Source organism: Bos grunniens, chromosome 22 (assembly GCF_055505025.1).
Source record: "Bos grunniens cultivar Pamir isolate PY7600 chromosome 22, Bosgru_T2T1.0, whole genome shotgun sequence".
Lineage (NCBI taxonomy): Eukaryota > Metazoa > Chordata > Mammalia > Artiodactyla > Bovidae > Bos > Bos grunniens.
Genome location: NC_141186.1, coordinates 53,241,242 through 53,258,714, shown reverse-complemented (window position 1 = coordinate 53,258,714; position 17,473 = coordinate 53,241,242). Strand labels below are relative to the sequence as shown.

Sequence of the window (17,473 nt, the reverse complement as noted above, 5' to 3'; positions counted from 1 at the left end):
TTTCCCTTCCACCCGCGGAGACACACCCTTCTCGGAGCACGGGCTCAACACACCTTTCCTGGGAAAACCAAAAATGAAAGCAAATTTCGGGAAATAAAACTTATAAAACATCAACTCCTTGGGAGACCCAGACTTGGTGTTTCGGTTTTCCTGATTAAAGCAATACTTTTCCACCACCTCGATACAGTAATTGGTTTGCCCCTCCCCCCCCCCCTTTTTAAACAGCAAATCTGATATTTTTAACCCGAAACTAATGATACAGACATTAGGGCTAATTAGCAACAGTTTTACAAGAATGGCCTTTTCCACTCTCTCTTTGTTTGGCCGCCTCGCAGCCTCTCACCTCCACCCCGGAGTGTTTAAGCATTGTAATGCGAACGGGCCGCCGCCTCCCCGCCCACCGGAGGGTTGTCCCCACAACCCCCGGGCTTGCGACTGAGGAAAGTGAATCTCCCTAAAGGTTATAGTCCAAGCGTTTGTTAGGACAGACCCGTGAGGAGTCCCCTAGTTTCGCCGGACCGCCCGACTTCTGCTTCTAAGAACTTTGGGGGAAAGCATATTTCTCATCTGGGATATTTTTCTTTTAAAATACTCTTTTTCACGTCAAGAAATTAACATTTTCCTTTGGGTATTTTGGCAATGACTGTGAATTAAAGCCGGGTTAATTTTTTTTTTTTTCTTCTAAATTGTTAGGGGCCACAGACCAGAGGAAGATGGAGCGCTTCTCTTACAGGTATGAACCGATCTTGAGTGTGAACCTTTTATTACTAGAGTTTGCCAGCTTAGGAAACGTGTTCTGTACCTCTGCGTTGTTCTATTCATCTCATTCAAACCTTAAAGAGCTGCCAACCGTGCTGCTGTTTTTCCAAAAGACCTGGAACTTACAGTTGCATCTACCTGCGTTATTGGCTTTTAACATCTCCAGTCAGGTTACTGGCTCTGCCTATGACATGACTAGTGGTTTCCTCCTCTTTTGTAAGAACAAGTCAATATTACAACGAAATTTAAAATATACTTCTGAGAAGGTTGAAGTTATAGACAGGTTTTCAATATTTGGAAACCGTTAAGAATAATGGGAAATGTTTTTTAACCTTGAACATCTTTTAAATGGTGTAAATGAAATAGTTTGTGAAATGGGATTTGTTAATAACATTGAATGTCATCCAGCCATTTAAAATTACTATGAAAACTAGGTGCAGGAGAAAACTATGTGACATAGAAAGCAGAATCCTCATATGCATATGAGGGTACGTATTGGAAAGAGTTGGAAATTAGTTGGACTTTATTCTCATCATCTTTCTTTGGGTTGTTACATAAATTAATTATGTAAAAAGAAAAGAGGTGGGGAGGAAAGTGCTGCTGTAGGATTTCTCTCCCTAGTGGCCTGTGGTGTTAACTCAAAGGGATTTTATTTGCTTTGTTTTGCTAATGGAGGTCTGATTTCCTCTTCCTAGTGTGATTTTGATCATGGCCTTTTCCAGAGCACTTGAACTGGGATTAGTCGCTGGTAAGAGACTTTGTTCTTTTGATCACTGGCAATTTTCAAGTGGCCTGGAACATAGACTCAAGGAGTTAATTTTGTCATTCAGGATTGGGTGACCTTGAACTTGCCCGTCCATCACAGGGAGAGCTGGCCTTCAGAGATGATGGCCTTTGGTCCCAAGAGGAGCCTGCAATTCGTCACCAGCCTTCCCAGTTTGTAGCATCCATGGGAATCCAAAAGAGTAAGACGTACCCGCCTTAGATGTACAGTGTGGTATCTTTATCGTGGTCCTTTATGTGTTTTCTGAGTATCTTTTTGACACTTTCGCCTAAAAGAGTGAGCATCCGATTCTGGAGCTGGGTTTGATTCTGGGGACAATACAGGCATGCACTTCACACTGCCCTCCACCCCACCGCAGAACACAGTTTCTCTAGCAGAACACAAGTTTCCCTCACCTGATCCCACGTCACTCTGGGGATTCCAGGTACCACCACTGGCTGGTGCATGAAAAAAGATTTCTCTGCTCAAAAGCACAGGTAGTCAAAGGAACACTAAAAAGTAGAGTCTTGTTCAGTGAGATTTACAATGTTTAGACATCTGCAAACACTTTGGGGAGATTAAGTCCTTACCGCCATATTAACCTTTTAAGAGAACTCACTTTTCAGTCCCTCCACCCCTCTCAGCCACCTCTTCTTACATTTCAGGTAAGGAGCTGAACAGAACCTGCTGTTTGAATGGGGGAACCTGCATGCTGGGATCCTTTTGTGCCTGCCCTCCCTCTTTCTATGGACGCAACTGTGAGCATGACTCTCGCAAAGAGTAAGTCCTTGAAAGGGGCTGGGGGTGGAGAGGGGAGGAGAAGTGGGGATTTAAAATCTGCATGTCCATTCATCCTCAGGAACTGTGGGTCTGTGCCCCATGACACCTGGCTGCCCAGGAAGTGTTCCATGTGTAAATGCTGGCATGGCCAGCTTCGCTGCTTTCCTCAGTCATTCCTACCTGGTTGTGGTAAGCAGAGGGTCCCCTCTTTTGCCTTCTCAGCTTAGTTAGTGGCCTGTGGACACTTAGTTAATAGGGTCTTTCCCCTTACCACATGGCTTGCTGGAAACTGTCAGTCAAGGTCTGCTTGTAAAAGCATCGAGGACTCCAGATTGGATGTTCATCCTGGCGCCCTTGATATTAACTTCCTCAGTATGAGGCTAGTTGTGCCACCTTTCAGGTGGAGAGTTACTTTGAGTCTACCTGACACTTTATAGGATGTGAAACTCTGTAGAGGAAAATAAACAAGAAAAGCCTTGGCCTCTTAAATACCAAGAGATGCTCTCTGGTGTTCCTTTCTTTGGGCAGGGAGACCCAGACAGACTCCAGAGGGGCAGCTCAGTTTGTGCTCACCCCAGAGTGGGATTGCAAGTGAAGGCAGCCGTCTGCTAATTAATTTGCAAGTGAAAGTCGCTCAGTCGTGTTGGACTCTTTGCAACCCCATGGACTATACAGTCCATGGAATTTTCCAGGCCAGAATACTGGAGTAGGTAGCCTTTCCCTTCTCCAGGGGATCTTCCCAACCCAGGGATCAAACCCAGGTCTCCTGCATTGCAGGCGGATTCTTTACCAGCTGAGCCACAAGGGAAGCCCAGAGTGGGCATGGGAGAACCCAACTTCAAGTATTATACTTAAATTCCACGGGAGGATCTGAGCCCCCTTCTCCTTTCATAGGAGCTTCTTCATGGATCCTAAAAGGTCCCTGTACAGCACTCCCTGGTGATTGGTCTCAGAACCCGTTCACCTTATTGATTTTTACTGATTTGAGGAAAACAATGACAGGAAGGGCAGGAACATAAAGGAAAACAAGAGGAGAGGGTTTGCTCCCTACCCCAACCTGAGCCAGATTTCAGAGGCCACCCTAGTTCAGAGGCCTCTCCTAGTCCTGACCCTGCAGACGTTAGAAATTGAAAATATTCAACAAATTGAAAATGAAAACAAATGCTTCATTGAGCACAAGATGGGACACCGATCCAGGCAGGGATTGTCTTTTCTATTTGCATTGGGTATCAGACCCAGGTGGGCTTTCCTGGTGGCTCACATGGTAAAGAATCCGCCTGCAATGCTGGAGATCTGGGTTTGATTCCTGGATTGGGAAGATTTCCTGGAGAAGTCCATGGACAGAGGAGCCTGGCAGGCAACAGTCCATGGGATTATAAAAAGCTGGACATGACTGACTGACAAACACACACACACAAATACACATACACATCAGACCCAGGGTAGGTGATTGGAAGGTGTGGTGGAATAGTTGGATAGGTAGGGACCATATTTTCTCCCCAGAACTTGGGGCCCAAAACGTGCTGTCTCCTTATCATCAGATCCCAACCAAGTTCTGCCACACGCCAGCAATTATAGGCTTCACTGGCAAGCTTGGATTACCAGGTCTGAGAAAGACCAAGTTAACAGTGGGCCTGTGGCATCTTCTGTCAAAATATTTTTTCAGGGGAGTCTGACTACACGTAATTGGTAGGTACTGTTGATCCCATAAACACATTGTACTCAATCCTGGACCCTAACTGCTTTGGGGCTCATGTAGATGAGTCACCCGTGTGGGCAACAGGATAAAGTGCCAGAGGAATCTTCTTTAATGACCAAGTGTCTCTATCTTCCAGACGGCCATGTGATAGATGAGCACCTCACAGCTTCCAGGACTCCAGAATTAACACTGTCTGTGTGTGCTCTTGTGCTACCTGGCATCTGCCTTGCTATACAAAGTTATTATTAACCCACATTTGTTTTCAACATTTGTCATGCAGATTTCATGACCTGTAAAGGCTGTCTCTCTAATGTCCCAACTGAGAGATGATAATTTGTTAGTTGCCTTGAAATAGTGAATAGATTTCCCTGTGGTCCCTAAAAAGATTTCCTTGAAGCACCAATTACTTTCCTCTGCCCTGCCCTCTCCAAAAAACTAATTAAAAAAAAAAAAGAGTAAGCCATATCTTGTGCCCAACTCCTGTGTTTCTGATACAGGTAACTGCCAAGGGCTTACAGATAACTTCCTTTAAACAATTGAATTCTATATTTAGACTATTAAAGGTTACTCTCAATGTGGAACTGAGCATAAAGCTTTGAGTGGAGTTGATTGACATCAGTTAAGATAGTATCTTGGAAAGGAGGGACCTGTAAGGGGAGCAGAGGAAAAGGGAGGGGGCAGATATCCATGGTGAGAGACGGGGTGCCAGAGTAATGGAGGTGTGCGTGTATCCTGGGTGACTAGGTAGAAAAGTGGGAGCAAATGGGAGAGATTTGAGAAAATAAAATGAATGTCTTGGTTGATCTGGTGGCTACAGAGAAGCAAATTAAAAGGCTAAGTTGAAGGGCAAGTTTCTATCATCTATAGGAAGCTGTATGAGACAAGGGCACCTGTTTTCTGAAGGATTTGTAAAAAGAATAAAGTCTCCTTTAAAAAAACTATCTAAATTCCCCTGATATATAAAGATTGATTAATACATTATGATTTCTCTATACTATGCAATTCTTTCAATGGTGATAGAATGTTCACAGTATGTTTAGTTGTAAGCCAGTGATAAAACCATATATTGTAAAGCCAATTTTAAAAATATGTATCTGATCTGTCCAGTAAAAGTGGGAAGTGCGTTGACCAATGTGTGAACTGTGGTTATTTCTAGGTGGAAGCATTTTTCCTCTCACTTCTCTGTTTTCCACAGTGAGGGTGTATTATTTTGTTTTCGTATGGACCGTGATGACTACGACAGGCGTAAAGCCGAGGGAACTGGAAAGGCCCAGAGCGCAAGTGCCCAGTTTTGTCTGTGGCTTTGGTGTGTGTGCTCTGCTGTGAGGGACAAGATCTGTTTCCATTATTTACATACTGCTGGGTCCATAATTCGTGGTTTTCCAAATGAATGCCCTACAGATGCAAAATTCCAGAAGAGTGGAATTTTCTTTTGTTTTTTGCAATGTCCAGTGACAGAAGGTGAAATGGGATAAGCAAGGAGGCAGTGAGAGATCCCACCAAGAGAGCTCAGAGCTGGAGAGGGGGCTGCCCAGTGCGGAGGGCTGGTCTGGCCACTCACTGGAATGGGGCCCAGTTTCCTAGTCTGAACCATGTTGGTCACTACACCACCGTGTTAGAATGAAGTGAACCAACTAAAACTCTAGCACAAGTTCCTCAACAAATGTCACAGTTCTTCTCTACCTTCCTATTTACCACAAATTGCTTTAAAACATTTTTAGCCCAGAAATGAAAAAATTAAAAAAGAACCTCAGAGTATTGAAATAAGGCTTTGTCTCATTTCATGAAACTGCTGTGATCCCTAACCATAATGTGAACACAGTTGGGACTGTGTTCTCCAAACTTGGACATTCACATTCCACCTTATTTGGGCCACATCACCTGTGCTTAAAATTGTAATTTATACTCACTCATTATCATTTCAACCATTTTTAAAGAGTAAAGTTCAGTGACATTAAGTACATTCACACTATTGGGCAACCATCACCACCATCCATTTTCACAACTTTTTCATCTTTTCAAACTGAAACTCAATAACAACTCATTTTTCCTCCCCACAGCCCCTGGCAGCCACTAGCCTATTTTGTGTCCATGAGTTTATTCTAGACACCTCACATAAGTAGTCAACACATCCTTTTGTGACTGGCATATTTTACTTAGTATACTGTCTTCAAGATTCACCCATGTGTCAGAACTTCATTTCTTTTAAAAGGCCAAATAAATATTCCATTATATGTATACCACATTTGGTTATCCATCCATTAATGGCATTTGGTTTCTACCTTTTGGCTATTATTAATAATGTGGTATGAACATTGGTGTATAAATACTATCTTCCAGTCCCTGCTTTCAGTTCTTTGATGTATAGACTCACAAGTGGAATTGCTGGATCATATCATAATTCTGTTTTAATTTTGTAAAGAACTACTGTACGTTTCCCACAACAGCTTCACCATTTTACACGCCCATCAGCAATGCATAAATATTCCACTTTTCCTGCACCCTATTGCTTTCTGGGCACGGCTTTTATCTTTTTTCATAATAGCTATCCTAGTGGGTATGAAGTAGTATCTTATGTGGTTTTGATTTGCATTTCCCTAGTCATTGGTGATCTTGAGTATCTATCCACTTTTTTTTAAGTGCTTTTAACTGTCTAAAACAATAGCATTTGTGAAGCCTGAATAATTTATACCAGTTCCTAAATTTTAAAGAACAAAAATGAATAATAATAATGTTCACCTGTATGCTATCTAAAATCATGAACAAAAAGTATATTCTCAGAAATGGTGTTCAAGGGGATGCAAAAGACTCTAGATTCTACCCTCAAAAGCCTCCCAGACTTCTTGAAGTGTCCACATGGGAAACTATAAAGACACACCTGGGTCCACACTAGCTGGAAAGCATGTTGCCCTCTGGCCCTGTTACTCCAAGTGGGTGGACTCGCCCTGGTTCACTCAAAACACTGTTGCTGACCCAGAGGCCTGACATCAGAGAAGGGTTTCTTGCATAAGAACTCAACCTTAACCTTGGAATACGAGCACCTTTAAAGTACCATCTTTAGAATATTTAATGACTTGAAATGTGTAAAACACAATGTCAGATGAGAAAGCAGAGTATAGTGTAGCTTCAACTAGAGTTCATAAAAGGTAAGAAACATGAAAATATTGAAATGGTCATTTCCAAGTAGAGGGATTATGGGTAGATTTTCATCTTGTTTTCTAAGCTAACTACAATTGCACAGAATTGATTTTATAACGGGAAGTTAAGAATTTGTAAAGAGTAAAGGCAAGAATTAGTTATAATGTTTATATTTGTGAGGTTACAAATTTGTGAGGTCCATGGAAGTGTTCATGGGAGAGCAAGGCAGTCAGCCAGGGACAACTATGAAATTACAGGGGAAAAAAATCGACTTCAAGATGAGTGGTTAGATGGAGAAGGGTTGTCTCTATTTCAGTGAAAATAATGACAGCTTTATGTGATGATAACGTCAATAAATAAAAGGAAGCTGGAGGAAACCACAGCACAGAGGAAAATGGCCATCTCTAGGATGAGTCCTAGTCAGGTTCCCACGAAGCTGAGCTGTGGGTGTTCAGAAGGAGCTTCCTGGGAGGAGCTCCTGAAAACAGCACTTTCAGGGAGCTGCCTTCGGGAAGAAGTTAACTGCACGGTTGCTGTGCAGCAGAGATGCTATGTGTAACAGGCCTCTACGGAGGCCGTGGGAGCTCCAGGGCTGGGATGGCCTTCAGAGCTGTCTCCCGTTGAGGTAAGAGACCAGATCTTTGGACTCCTGAGTCAAAAAGTCACTAGGGAGGTTCCCCAAAAAGCTAAAAATAGAGTTGCCATATGATCCAGCAATCCCACTCCTGGGCCTATATTTGGACAAAATCTGAAAAGATACATGCACCTCTATGTTCATAGCAGCACTATTTACAATAGCCAAGACATGGAAGCAACCAAAATGCCCAACAGCTGAATAGATAAAGATGTGGTACATATCTATATACTCATAAATACAATGGGATGTTAGCCATAAAAATGAAACAATACCATTTGCAGCAATATGGATGGACCCAGAGATGATCATACAAAGTGAAATAATTTAGAAGGAGACAAATACCATAGCATATCTCCTATATAGGGAATTTAAAATATAACACAAATGAACTTATCTATAAAACAGGCTCACAGACATTCAGAAGACTTGTATGATGCAAGTAGATGCATCTTCATACAGAAGATGCCAAGGGGGATGGGTAGGGGAGGGAAAGATTGAGAGTTGGAACTAGCAGATACAAACTATTACATACAGGATGTGCTACTGTACAGCACAAGGAACTATAGTCAATATCCTGCAATAAACCACAAATGGGAAAGAAAACAATGCAATATCCACCTTGGCAGAGGTACAGCTGGGCCTGTGTAATACAAGCATCTCACAAGGGTAGGGTGATAAACATGATCTGTGCCTCCACCCCTCCTTCCCCTTCTACTTTTCCTGCCTGCCCACCCCTACTCCAACTACTGTGGGGGAAGGACCACTTTGTGAGCTGAATCCCCCCACAGGCCTCTCATAGATCCCATAACACTCCAACACCCTGATTTGTTTTCCTGTCTGTCTCACTGGTCCGTCAGCATTCTCAGCCCCTGGATGCCAAACCTCCAGGGACCCTAGAGCTGCTCTGTAGATACTGTAGATGGAAGAGGGAGGGAAGGAGGGAGGGAGGGAGGGAAGAAGAAGGGGAGGAAGGCAGGAAGGGGACTGGTTCTTTATCATCTCCTTTCTCATTAACAGCTGCATTAAAGACAATTAACACTTCTGGAGACCATCTCCTACATCCCCATTGGGAGGGAAGATGATAAAGACAGGAAGAACAGGCAGCATGCTGTGTGACAAAACTGACCTCAGTATGGTCTGTGGCTCCTTCAGAGAAGAAGGCCCTCCCCAGCTGTGGTCACTTCCAGGAGCCTCTGCAACTCCCAGGAGAATTGGCCCACCTCACCCACTAGGTCAACTCTGATGGGGGGGAGGGGGGATAAATGAAGAAAAGAAAGCAGAAGAGGGAGGTCACAATTCTTCTCCTAAGTGATATAGCACTTCTAAGCCACAAAATTATTTCTTATGTTGAATGCATGATGTAAATTAACCCATCACAGATTAACCCCAGTTGTACAGGGAGCCCTCATGCAGTGGGAATCAGAAGACAAGTGCGATATAATCTAATTCCAGATCACTCTAGTTTATTTTTATTCAGAAAAAAAAAAAAAGCCAAGGACTACATACTAGATACATCAGCATGTAATCAATGTCAATCAGAAATGTCAGTCAGATTTTCCAGACTAGCCCATCAAAACAAAACCCATGTGCTATGAGAAGAAAATCAAATTTTGTCTGGAATCATGAAAAGTAAGATGTTCATTTTTCTATGGTACTTGGAGATATTTGGATAAAAGGTGTTTCCCACTCTGAAGTATGTCCCAGTTATACAAACACATCCCAGTTACAAACAGAAATGTCAAATGCCCCATCCAACAAAAAACAGCCTTGGTTAGATTCTTCGCCTAAGACCTTTCTCTCAAAGCTTTGGCTCTGTCTCCACTCAGAGTTGTTGATGGTCTTGGCTTCATCTCTGCCAGGCTAGGCAAAGCCTAACCAAGGGTCAGAGTCACCCCAAGTCCAAGATTCCTTCCTCTCTGGGCAGGGGAAGGAGGGAAGTCCACGAAGGAAGAGAAAACTAATTACCTTGTAACTCCATGAGCTTCTAAAAGCCCCAAGTTAGAAGCACCAGGTAATATAGCAATAGGTGATGTGCACTCCAGCCAAGTGAGAGAGTCAATTTCTAGGCTCTGCCCCCTTCTGATGTCTATGTCAGAAGCTTTCTTTATCTTTTTTATACTTTAATAAAACCTTATTACACAAAAGCTCTGAGTGATTAAGCCTCATCTCTGGCCCCAGATTGATTTCATCCCCTCTGGAGGCCAAGAATCCTGGCATCTTTCGTGGCTCAGCAACAACCTTTCACAGGAAAATATAGGAAGCTCATTGTTTTCTCTGCAAGAGTCACTCTGCACAGCTATCTGGAGCTAGTTCTGAGTTCAGCCGTGCCTCATTTCACTTCTTAGGAGAAGTAATAACAGCTGCCTGGTGCACGCTAGTCTGCAGGGCCAGCAACCACATCTAGAGTGTGGATTTGGGAAGACAGCACCGTCTCCCTGTATGGCCATGTTACTGGTCCCCAGCTTCTTTCCAACTTGAAACTGTTAGGTGGGCAGACCTGACTGATGTTCTTCGAAATGGATGTGGCCCTTCCCCTAGTGTCTATCAATCACTGAGGCATGTGCTCTCACTGGGAAGTGAGTTGTTACAACCGCCCATTGAAAAATGGCCAAAAGGAGGCTCAGAGCCATAGGTACTCAATAGATACACATGCTCCTGGAGATCATGCAGTAGATAGGATAATTCTTATTGAAGAGCCACTTTTCCCTTTGGCCCTGGAAGAAGCCAAGAAAGCTCTTTCCTGCACATAGGGGAGAAAAGCCTCCTCCTTGGATGGGGCCTCTGCTGGGAAGAGGTGGAGTGATGAGAAAGAAGGGGCTTTAAAGAGGATGGAGAAGAGCAGGAAACCTCAGACACACCTTTTCAGGCTGCCAAGCGCTGGCCATCCAAAGCTTGGTCTTTTTCCCAGCACAGTGGATTTGGACTCCAACGGCCTAGGAGCAAGTCTCACCCCCTCCATTGCCAGCAAGTGGTCTCAAGGCCTGAGCCTCCATGTGCTGTGGGCAGAATGAGGGCCCGGGCAGGCTGCTCATCATCATCCCCACCGGCACCAGTGCCAGCATGTGAGTGGTGCTCAAGAAAGGTTTTGGAAGGGAGGCGGGGAGGTCCCACCACCAGGCTTCCCAGGAATCAGCTCTTTTCCTGTAAGTCTCTTCCAAACAGTTTTCCCTCTGGCTGCCTCACTGCAGCGTGTGCTAAACACCCCTGGCCAAACATAAACAGAGCTGAGCACGTGGCCTGGTTCTAAAACAATGGCTTTAGAAAGTTGGTAGATTAGGTTCCCATTTTAATGGGATCATTAAGAGGAGTGTATCCCTTTCTTCTTTCTTTCTCTTTATTTTTTCTTCTGCAAATGGCAAAACATTTCAGAGTTCAACCCCCACACAGCAGTACTGAGTAACTTGAGTTCACACTTGAGGGCATTTCCTTCAGCTCCCAGCACCCTTCTGCTCCACTCCTGGGCAAGACACCTGGCATGATCAGAGGTGGCCAGACTCCCCTAAGCCTTTTTGTGCACAGCCTCCACCTTGGAAGACATTTGGACTAAAATCCAATAGATGATTTCCCTGAATACATCAGGAGTAGAGCATTTTTTGTTGCTCTTGCCTGAAAACAATGTTTACACTTGCCCGAGGTGGCAGCCCCAGCAGGTAGAGGGGTCCATCCTTCCCCAAGGTGAGGGCAAAGACCAGGCCCATCTCCTGGCTCCCAGGCTGGAGGGGAAGGAACAGCAGCTGCCTGGGACTCAGCTCTCTGCCCTAGCTAGCCTCTTCATCATCTTCTCTTTTTTTCCATAGGGTTTTTTGGTTTTGGCTGAGCTGGGTCTTCATTGCTCCAGGCAGACTTCTCTCTAGTTATGGCAAGCAGGGGCTATTCTCAAGGCTTCTCATTGCAGTGGCTTCTTTTGTTGGAACCTGAAGAAGGGAGTGGCTACCCATCCCAGTATTCTTGCTTGGAGAATCCCATGGACAGAAGAGCCTGGCAGGCTACAGTCCAGGGGGTCACAAAGAGTCAGATATGACTAAGTACGCATACCCCACACTGTAGTGTAATTGAATAAATAGTACTCATTGTATTAATTGGGACAATTCATTTAACCCCTTTGGTTCTTAATGTTTTCATAACAGTTTCCAAGACTCATCCATCTATCGTGGACTTGCTTTGCCAGGAACTTTGCTAGAAAATGTGTACATGCTTGTGATCCCATTTGATGCTTTCAACAATAGTGTTGAGTAACTATCACTACCTCCATTTCACAGCGAAAGAAACTGAGACTCAGAGAAGGTGACTAACCTGCCCAAGGCCAAATAGCTGGTAGGTGAAGACAGATTCCAACACTGACTCCACATTCCAGGTCCTTAAGCCCCATCCTCCATCCCTAGCCCCATCTCATCCCCCAAATATGGGTTTGAATCAAATTACATCTACCGTTACTGATTTTCTTGAGCTAACAAACATTTAGTACGGGAAAAAATGCTTGCTGTATGCAAATTGTGAAAGGAGTATGACAAGGCTGAATATTGTCACCCTGCTTATTTAACTTATCTGCAGAGTACATCATGCAAAATGTCAGGCTGGATGAATCACAACCCCACAGACTGCCAGGAGAAATGTCAACAACCTCAGGTATGTAGATGATACTACTCTAATGGCAGAAAGCAAAGAGGAACTAAAGAGCCTCTTGAAGAGGGTGAAAGAGCTGGCTTAAAACTCAACATTCAAAAAACAAAGATTCATGGCATCCAGTCCCATCACTTCACAGCAAATAGAAGGGGAAAAGTGGAAGGAGGGACAGATTTTATTGTCTTGGGCTCCAAAATCACTGCAGATGGTGACTGCAGCCATGAAATTAAAAGACGCTTGCTCCTTGGAAGGAAAACTATGACAAACCTAGATACTGTATTAAAAAGCAGAGACATCACTTTGTTAACAAAGGTTCATATAGTCAAAGCTATGATTTTTCCAGTGGTCATGTATGGATGTGAGCATTGGGCCAAAAAGAAGGCTGAGTGACAAAGAATTGATGCTTCCAAACTGTGGTGCTGACGAACACTCTTGAGAAGCCCTTAGACAGCAAGGAGATCAAGCCAGTCAATCCTAAAGGAAATCAGTCCTGAATATTCACTGGGAAAGACTGATGCTGAAGCTGAAGCTCCAATATTTTGGCGCCCTGATACAAAGAGCCAACTGTTTGGGAAAGACCGTGATGCTGGGAAAGATTGAAGGCAGCAGAGGATAAGATGTTTAGATAGCATCACTGATGCAATGGACATGAATTTGAACAAACTCTGGGAGATAGTGAAGGACAGGGAAGCCTGATGTGCCACATTCCATGGGGTCGCAAAGAGTCAGACACAGCTTAGGAAGTGAACAACAGCGACAAAGCATTGTCCTAGAGGCCTGGGGCAAACACACAGGATGCACAGGACATAACCCCACAGGCCATGGTGCCCACAGCCTGGGGTGTAGAGAGACAGCTACACAGAGGGGAAAAGTACAGAGCAGGTGGTGCTAAATATGGAGCAAATGGAAATACTCAGGTTCAGCGTTCAAATCTGAAACAACAGTATTATCACTCTGTGGGGAATAGATACCCACTTTATGCAGCAAGTCACGTCTCATCACTGGAGTGAGCAGACCATCGTCAGGAAATCCTGGAAAACACAGGGTCCTGACTGGGTAGAGGGAGGCCCTCGGGTCCAGCTGCTGGTATCGCCACTGTGCAGAGGCGGCCCTGGCTGGGTGCTGGCTCACAGACCACCAGCTGCACTCCTGACAGAGGGCATCAGCGTACCATCCTCTGCATACCTGTTTTCAGCCACCTGCATCCTGGGCGGGGAGTGGAGGAGGAGCTCCCTCACAAGGGCACCAACCCAACCCCCCTTCATGCGGCCAGCCTCGGGGCTGGCCAGAGAGCGGCTGCTGTGTGGGCCTCACCCCACCCTTCCCAAGCTGTTCCCTTGAAATGTAAGGACGTGCTTGGCCAGACATGCCTGGACTCAGCAGCCTCATTTTTGGTGGCTGGAAAGAGTTCATAAAGTCCTTGCCCAGAATAATTTTCCCCACGGCACTGCTGGAAAATCTGCCTCCATTCTCATTTTTCTGTACAGAATGGCAGGGAAGACTGTGAAAATGCTGGTAGAATCCAGGCAGCTTACTCACTGGCACCCACTCCCCACCAAGCAAGCACAGCTTATCTGAAGGTAATGGAATATGGATCAGACTCATAAAGGAGTAGAAAAGGTCAGGCCAAGAGAGACACAGTCCCAGGCCCTGTCAACTTCACAACTCTTATCTTTGGCAAAGCACCATTCTAAATGAGGTTCTTAAGGATAAGCCACCAGGGCATAGATAAACGCATCACAAAATGGTCCTGTGGTCCTGACCACATGAAGGCATATGAAGCGTCAGAGGGAAGCTTCTGTCAGAGTTCACCGTAGCTGTCTCTTGGAGAAATTACGGTTCCTGGCTCTCTATCAGCTGGGGTCTGCAGTGGGCAAGGGTCTTGGGAAATGGGGCCTGTGGGTCAGTGATTCTGTCAAGTCCTGTCCTGCCTCTGCCTGGTGCTCAGGGGCTGGCTCACCTTCACAATCTTTCTTCATCAACCTCCACCCCCTCTCCAGAGGATCAGCCTCATTCCCAGGCTCATCTTAACACTTTTTGTCATCTTTACCTTACTTCTTACCACTTTTCCTAACCCTTGTTGATAACTCATTAGACAATGTGATTGAAAGCACTTTGTAAGTTAAAAAACATCCTACAAAACCAATATTAAATGTTCAGCTGTGCAGAATTACAGTCATGTCTCAGGGCTCCCAGCCTCTTCATTAGGTCAGGCAGAGCCTGAAAGCGAATTAGCCCTGGAAAAGGAATTGCTGAGAGAAGAGGAAGGGAGATGAAAGATGGTAAGCTACTTCCTATTTAACCACCCCACGGGTCGCAGTGAAGGAGCACAGGTTTAAGGCTAAAGTCATCCAGGGATGACAAAGTCAGGGACACAGTGCTGCTGTGGACTGCTAACACAGCTTCCAGACTTCTCTTGGGTTTGGCCCAGCTATCCAAAGACCTCTTGCTTGTGGTGACTATATTTCACGTTTCATGTATGTTTAGTCTCTAAGTTATGTCTGACCCTTTTGCAGCCCCATGGACTGTAGCCCACCAGGCTCCTCTGTCCATGGAATTTTCCAGGCAAGAATACTGGAGTGCATTGCCATTTTCTTCCCCAGGAGGATCTTCCCGACCCAGGGATTGAACCTACATCTCCTGCATTGGCAGGCAGATTCGTTACTGCTGAGCCACTGCAGAAAAAAGACAGATAATAATCTTTAAGTAGAGGCATCCTCAAGTGTGGATCAGGTTACACATGTTAATCATGTTGTTATATGGATATTTACTATTGATATCCTATGTGCCTAATATACAGGCCAATTTCAACCAGGTACAAACACCAGCTTCAACAGCACTTGCAGACTTTGAGATCAGACTGACATAGGTTTGAGCCTCAGCTCTGCCATTTCCAGCTGTGAGATTATAGGCTTGTTGTTCAGTCTTTCCCAGACTCAGTTTTCATGTCTATAAAATAGGGACAAGAACCTCATGTGAGGACAATCAGTAAAGAACTATAATACAGCATCAAATGCTTCACAATAGAACATACGTAAATATTAGTTTCATCTTTCTCTGCCCCCCTCATAGAAAATTAGTCTCCTCTCAGTTCAGTTCAGTCACTCAGTCGCATCCGACTCTTTGCAACTCATGCTGCATGTACTGCAGCATGCCAGGCCTCCCTGTCCATCACCAACTCCCAGAACTTACTCAAACTCATGTCCATTGAGTCGGTGATGCCGTCCAACCATCTCATCCTCTGTTGCCCCATTCCCATCCTGCTTTCAATCTTTCCCAGCATCCGGGTCTCTTCCAATGAGTCAGTTCTTCGCATCAGGTGGCCAAAGTATTGGAGCTTCAACTTCAGTATCAGTCCTTCCAATGAATATTCAGGGTTGATTTCCTTTAGGATTGACTGGTTTGATCTCCTTGATGTCCAAGGGACTCTCAAGAGTCTTCTCCAACACCACAGTTCAAAAGCATCAGTTCTTCGGCACTCAGCTTTCTTTATGGTCCAACTCTCACATCCATATATGACTACTGGACAAACCATATCTTTGACTAGACAGACCTTTGCAACAAAGTAATGTCTTTGTTGGCAAAGTCTCCTCTATTTAAATTTAAATATTTTATCATCTTACTAATTTTACATTCTTTGCAAGTATGAAACAATGGGGTAACTAATGTGTCATGTGTAAAGCAGTGTGAATTTTTTAGGGGATGAAACTCACTCCATGGAGTATTAGAAAGAGTAACAACCATTTTCTTAACAGGAAAGTTCGGTGCTACCAGCCCTAGGAAGGCCTTTCCTGCTCCAGTGAGCTGAATTAAGGGCCAGAAATATCATGCAACCCATATAAATACTTGCAGTGTTGCAAAACCCAGGTTAGTAAGAGGCTGTGTTGCCCTCCCCCGATTTCTGCCTTACTGACCTTGAACTTGCCTGTGAAAGGCCTAACATTGTTGAGGGGCAGTATTTGCATCTTGGCGCTGAATGAAAGTACTTTCCTCTAACGAGGGGCTTCTCAGAGCCCTATTGCAAAGATCGGGGATGGCCTTTCCTGGGGACTCTTCCACTTCCTTGGTCTGGGCTGCAAGTATATCTCCTGCCAGCCCTCTTCTAACCAAAGATTCATAACTTTTTTGCTTCCACGAAGCCCCCAAGCTTAGTAAAGCAGCCCTGTTCCTTATAAAAAGGATCTCACAAAGTCCCATTTGTGAGCCTGATGGCTAGACCAGGTCCCCACTGGCCTAGAGCTGAATGACTCTTAATGATTAGGATACCTGGTATGCAGGCTGGTCTTACTAATCGGTTTCCCTTGGCCCATTTGGAGGAGGGTTTTTAAACCTGGGTAGTTATCTGTCGGAGAGTCCTATTTTCATGTTTTTATTTTGCTCTCTCTCTGCCCATCCCCACCACCATATCCGATGACTCAGCTCTCAGAGCTAAGAGTATATGCCATGTTGAGCACAACATCACAAAGTCCAGCTGGGCTCTGGCTACCCCTGGAATTCTCCTTCACCATTTTGAGACAAAAATTGAATCACCACAAATTCCTTGTTTTTAAGAAAGGAGAAAGGCAGTGTACAATAACAACAAAATCAACAGCAGAAGCAACAACATCTCCATCTAGCAGGGTCTCCTCTGGGACAGGAGCTACATGAGGAGCAAAGCAGCTGCATTTTCCAAACGCTCTGTCTGGTGGCTGTTTCAGGAGTCTTCTCCTCGGGCTGTGGCCCCGTCTTCTCTCCTATCCTCCAAGAACTGCTTCAGTTGTATAGCTCTCGCAGCTGCCCTGCTAGGCCAAGCCAAGTTCACTGAGGGCATTGTTCCAACCCTCAACTCAGAAAACATCCCATTTCCAGTGTATGGGGCTGTCTTAGGAATGAATGCAACTAGAAACCAATCAAGCAGCATTAGGTTATGCAGCGTCCCCCTAACTCAACTTCAGAAAGCTCGAAACCCAGATGCTGAGAGGGTTTGGAAGCTGTGACCTCTCCATTGCAATAGGCACACCCAGCACCCTGGTCTTGCTGCATCAACACCCTTCTTAGTAAAAGGAGCCAGGGCTTCAAAGAGAAGTGGCTGATA

The 17,473-nt window shown here is 44.8% G+C and overlaps 1 protein-coding gene across 1 annotated transcript; it reads left to right on the top strand.

Moving 5' to 3' along the window:
* The first annotated feature begins 312 nt into the window (after positions 1-312).
* CRIPTO (cripto, EGF-CFC family member) lies at positions 313-5,129 on the top strand. The gene is made up of 6 exons (XM_086368386.1): positions 313-733; positions 1,455-1,507; positions 1,590-1,724; positions 2,188-2,302; positions 2,382-2,491; positions 4,138-5,129. The coding sequence occupies exons 1-6, from the start codon at positions 714-716 to the stop codon at positions 4,248-4,250; spliced, it is 546 nt and encodes a 181-aa protein (XP_086224512.1). The 5' UTR covers positions 313-713; the 3' UTR covers positions 4,251-5,129.
* The last annotated feature ends 12,344 nt before the right edge of the window (positions 5,130-17,473 follow it).